Genomic DNA, 4,600 nt, shown 5'->3' on the forward strand with positions numbered 1-4,600 from the left:
ACAAGAGCTTTAACAATATTAGTACAAAGCTTTTTGTAATCATCAAATGCTGGCCAGACTAACCTCCTCATATTCTTCAGCTGGACTTGCTTCCCACAGTTTTTTTAGTGCAAGTATACAATGCTGTCCTGAGATCATTTCTAGCTCCCCACCAATGCCTGGCATAGATGCTTCTGTACATGATGAGATTGCTCTAACCCTTTATTAAAATGTTTGTAATATTCCTTCAATGTGATTCCAGTGTTTTTTTGTACAACAAACTATAATTCAATTCTCTGGAGCTGTACATTGTAGTCCTGTGGCACAAAAGGTTTCTGCAAGCTGTTTTATGTGTTGTAAATTTGGAGGTCTATTTGTTCCAAATAGAGGATTCCACTGCAGAGAGAGGATATCAATACTTATCTGTTTGGTTCCTAGTAGAGAAGATGCAGCAACTTCTCAAGGAGCTAGACTTTTCATCATAGATGAATCAATCTTGGTGACCATAATGAATTAAATTGTAATCAGAGAACCAATTTTCATTTTCAAATTTGCACCAATTTTCAAATGATTACATAAATGTAGTAAAATATTACTTTTTCTACTAATCTTGGAAATATAATTTGGTATACAACTATTAATTTAAGCATAAATCAAACCATGGTTTAATTTGAAGTTATAAAAAAATTCTCTCATTTTAAACATTTATAATAAGTTTTATATATAGATCAAACCATGGTTTAATTTAAGATATTTATAATGAGATAACAGCTTAGACATGGCCACTACAGAATAGCTATAAGCATGATATGTATAAGACAAGAAGCTTACATTGTTAAGGAGGCTATTTAAAAAGAATATAAAATATTAGTAGCAACCATGTACCATTAACTAAGCATCATTTGTAAGATTTTATTAATCTTCTTAGCTTCTAGATTATTTATTAACTTTAGCCTTAAAGTTACAAGTTTATAGTATTGATTAATATTAATATACACTACTATATTTTAGTTTTTTGTGATATTAATTTTTAATAGTTTTTTCTCAAGATAATTTATTGTGTTACTATTTTATATTGCTATACATTTTTATCTTGTTTATAGTTTTATGCCATAATTTTACTAATATACAAATATCATGGAATAAAATAGAATTTATACTGTTTTAAATATAGAATTCTAATTGAACAATGAATAGTCTTATATATTCTTCTTGGTTTATTACATTATTCTCATTGATTTCTATAGTTCTCCTTCACAATATTAAACCATGGTTTGATTTTTTGTATTTTAAAACTTATATTTCTAGGCTATGTGCATTACAATTGACTATTATAAGGAACAGGAAAAGAGAAACAAATTATTTGGAGCCTAGAAAAATGTACATTCTTGTTTAGTGTAAATTCAATTTACTTCATTTTATCAATGGTAGTTGGCTGGAGTACATGTAGACAGCAGGTTATTAATTTGTCACCATGCAAGTGTTCCACCCCCTGATCACCCTCTGTTGCTTGGCAAGTCTAAAGGCTGTTAGTAAGGACATTGTAGATGGTTCTTGACACTTACCATCTTGTTCAGCTTTAGCAGGTGTCTACAGGTGGATGTCACAAGAGCCAAGCATGAGGGTATTAGTGCCATACTACTGAGTTATAGGTGTTCTGGCTGGGAGTCCTTGGTCTGGAGCTTTATCTAAATTGAGGAATGTGACATCCTCATCATCATTCAATGGATTGAGACCATATCTATATGAGTTCAAGAACTCTACATACTTCTGAAGCCATGTTTGGCAAAGTTGTCATTCTTCCTATATAAAATGTGTTAGCTAGCTCATATTTAAACCATGGTTTGATTTGTGCTTACACTAGACAAAGGGTCTGCACCTGGTTGTGCTCATTTGCATTTCTTAGGGGTTGAAGCTACTGGCAGTTCTCTCTATAACATGTGTTGAAGTTCAAAGTAAGAGTACCAGGCACTGAATATTGCACCCCATTTTTCTAGCTCCACTTTATTATCACTGTTCTTGATGAAGTCCAGTTTCCACAGCTTGGGATTATAAGCATACATGCTCTTACAGATTTTAGGACCCTATACAGTCTACAGCTTCCCACTAGATTGCTGCCACAATTAGCAAGGTTAGCTCCATACTAGAGAAATGCTCTTACCTTGTCCACTCCTTCCACCAGATAATATTTGATCATGTTGTCAACAGTTCTTTCCCAAACCATGCAGAAAAGCTTAACCCAAATTACATGCTCAAAGCACTGTTGGTAGAGCTTCATCTGCTGCCATTTGTCTGGGTCCTTTTTTTCTCAATCTGCCAGAAGATCATTCTAAAAGTTTAGCAGTTTTTCATGAATGTGTTAGACTTTCCTTACATAAGAAGCTGCAATGGATTTTTCAAGCCAGATGTCTTAGTCATCACCAGTGAAGTGGATCAGTACTTGAACAATAAAGTCATCCACTGTATTGAGTTGTGTATTCAAAAATTTCTTCATCAGGAGAGACATATTCAAGTATGGGCAAATAAGATCCTTCCACTGTTCATGTTTTCAAGATTTCAAAGTGTTTCTAGCAGGCTAATACACTGGATTAACCCATTTGATTATGTACTGGAAAACTTTCACAACAGCATGGTACTCATTATTGGCAAGTTGTGTGAGCTTTGCAAACATATAGATGCATGGAATGTTGCCTTTTGCCAGTTTGTCATAGACACCTCCATACTCATCATCACTGAGGTACTTGAATATTTCAGGGTTTTAGTAGGATCTTGATCCTACATTTGCAATATATTTTGCTAATTGCATTTTCACAGTCAACAAATCTGGAAACATGGTGTGTGCCAGCTTGGTAGAATCCATGAAAACCATGCATGCCACTTCAACAAGTTTGACATCTGCAGCACTGAATCTTTCCCAATTGTTATACCCCATAACAGTTTCCATACTTTTGAACATTACATTAAAATACATTGTCCATATCTTTGCCCAAGTTAACATTAATTACAGGTCTCCATAGTTTCAATAGCTTACCTTGTCCATTCAGGTGGATGCCATTCAATCCAATGTAGAAACATTCAGAACCTCCCTACCCCAGGGGGTCTAGCAGATCTTGTCAACTACAGGCTTCAGTGCATGCTGTAGAAGCATGCAAAATCTTTGCACTTTAGTTGATAGGAGTCACATCACTCAAGAAGCCCAGGACTCAAATTCAGCTTTAGAGCTCAGTTGCTGTTTATACTCAGCCTCTGTCATTAATTGTAGAAGCTGGCTCAGTCTTGCCCAGATATTACCATCACTTTCTTTTAGAATAGTTGGTTGCATGTTTTCACATAGACATATTTTAGCTTCCTCAGTCAAGATACTAATGTCATAAAAATCTGTTGGCCAGATCACTATCTTTGATAAAGTCAGAAATCAAACCATGGTTTGAATTGGCCCTGATTTACATCTAACTTTTCCTCTTCAGAAAGGTTCTTGTGGTTGGACAGTATCAAGATGATTGCCACATAGCAATGTTGACTAGCATACAATGCAATGTCCTGGCCAGTTGCATTACCTGTTGGGAAGTAGCTGAGTTCAGCTCCAAATCTATATCCTCCCATCTTGTGCTTTTCCAAAACTTCAGGTGGTGGCAATCCAACCATTCTAGCAAAGTCATTGGCTGTGCAACCCACAGACAATCTGTTCTCCATGGTGGTCTTTCACAAACCAGTATCCATGAACAGAGTTGATAACTCTTTCACTTGGTGATTGTTGATGGGGCAATTCAACTTCATTCCAGACCCCCAATTGGGGTTCATCTGATCAACTGGGACTGCCACTGTCCCAAGGTATGCTTGCATGATGACAAGTTTGACAGGGTCCTCCCAATGGAGATTCTGGTTGATGATCTCTCTGGATACTAGAGTTGTGTACATTATTATTTAGTTGTCTTGAAACTATAATAGAACCAAGCCTTACTTTTACCTGGGTCATTGTCTACTACTGTTTTAGTATCAGAATTAAAATAGCTCTTGGAATACCACTTACTGTCTGGTTCTTCATCATCTTCCTCCTCACCTATGATACATCAGCTTATTATAAAGTCTTGGATACAGTACAGCAGTGTAATTCAGTTCAAGAATGGTGTAATGTCTGTCTACTCTTGATTAACACCTCTCATATAATTGACTTACACTGCCTAGTTTCTTCATCACTGCCTTGAGGTTGTTCATCAATAGCTATGTTTCCTTTAGCCAATATAGTCAGAATCCACCACCTTATTTCTCTTACACCACTGACACTGGTCATCATGGAGGCTCTCCACTTCAAATTTGTTAGCCACAATATCTAAGAACTTTGATTGATCCTTACCAATAGATTCCATTGTGGATGGGTTACTCAAAGCTGCAGAGTAATTGAAGGATGGTTGAAGAAGATGAAGAAGAGAGAAGTGAGAAAACATAATGTAAACAATGTAAACAATGTATTCCTCACTAAAACAATTGATCATTCACAGTTGCCACAGAAGAATTGTCACCACTGTCAAACACAATTGTAGTGAATGTTTTATACTACTAAAAACTAACCCTAAATTAGAAAACAGTTTAACTTAAGTACAATATACTAATATAAAGTATT

The 4,600-nt window shown here is 35.6% G+C and overlaps 3 protein-coding genes across 3 annotated transcripts; 1 reads left to right on the top strand and 2 right to left on the bottom strand.

Annotated features, from left to right (window-relative positions):
* The first annotated feature begins 1,115 nt into the window (after positions 1-1,115).
* L228DRAFT_4 (hypothetical protein) lies at positions 1,116-1,440 on the top strand. Its single transcript, XM_018336559.1, has one exon. It carries the CDS (start codon positions 1,169-1,171, stop codon positions 1,373-1,375), a length of 207 nt encoding a protein of 68 aa, XP_018191405.1. The 5' UTR covers positions 1,116-1,168; the 3' UTR covers positions 1,376-1,440.
* A 700-nt stretch (positions 1,441-2,140) lies between these two features.
* On the bottom strand, positions 2,141-3,274 carry L228DRAFT_242223 (hypothetical protein). Its single transcript, XM_018331392.1, has 4 exons — positions 2,987-3,274; positions 2,759-2,935; positions 2,564-2,719; positions 2,141-2,515 (listed from the first exon to the last, which is right to left on the bottom strand). Exons 2-4 carry the CDS (start codon positions 2,933-2,935, stop codon positions 2,390-2,392), a joined length of 459 nt encoding a protein of 152 aa, XP_018191406.1. The 5' UTR covers positions 2,987-3,274; the 3' UTR covers positions 2,141-2,389.
* Positions 3,275-3,323: 49 nt separating this feature from the next.
* On the bottom strand, positions 3,324-3,959 carry L228DRAFT_242224 (hypothetical protein). Its single transcript, XM_018331393.1, has 3 exons — positions 3,690-3,959; positions 3,509-3,641; positions 3,324-3,453 (listed from the first exon to the last, which is right to left on the bottom strand). The coding sequence occupies exons 1-3, from the start codon at positions 3,895-3,897 to the stop codon at positions 3,429-3,431; spliced, it is 366 nt and encodes a 121-aa protein (XP_018191407.1). The 5' UTR covers positions 3,898-3,959; the 3' UTR covers positions 3,324-3,428.
* Positions 3,960-4,600: the final 641 nt, after the last annotated feature.

This window comes from Xylona heveae (assembly GCF_001619985.1).
Source record: "Xylona heveae TC161 unplaced genomic scaffold L228scaffold_1, whole genome shotgun sequence".
NCBI lineage: Eukaryota > Fungi > Ascomycota > Xylonomycetes > Xylonales > Xylonaceae > Xylona > Xylona heveae.

Coding starts and splice junctions, on each gene's coding strand:
- L228DRAFT_4 (XM_018336559.1), top strand. CDS start 1,169: ATGAATAGTCTTATATATTCTTCTTGGTTTATTACATTATTCTCATTG.
- L228DRAFT_242223 (XM_018331392.1), bottom strand. CDS start 2,935: ATGTTCAAAAGTATGGAAACTGTTATGGGGTATAACAATTGGGAAAGA. Junction 2,720..2,758: donor TAGCAAAATATATTGCAAAT/GTAGGATCAAGA, acceptor GAAATATTCAAG/TACCTCAGTGATGATGAGTA. Junction 2,516..2,563: donor TAATCAAATGGGTTAATCCA/GTGTATTAGCCT, acceptor AAACATGAACAG/TGGAAGGATCTTATTTGCCC.
- L228DRAFT_242224 (XM_018331393.1), bottom strand. CDS start 3,897: ATGTACACAACTCTAGTATCCAGAGAGATCATCAACCAGAATCTCCAT. Junction 3,642..3,689: donor AACTCTGTTCATGGATACTG/GTTTGTGAAAGA, acceptor TGGGTTGCACAG/CCAATGACTTTGCTAGAATG. Junction 3,454..3,508: donor ACTGGCCAGGACATTGCATT/GTATGCTAGTCA, acceptor TCCAACCACAAG/AACCTTTCTGAAGAGGAAAA.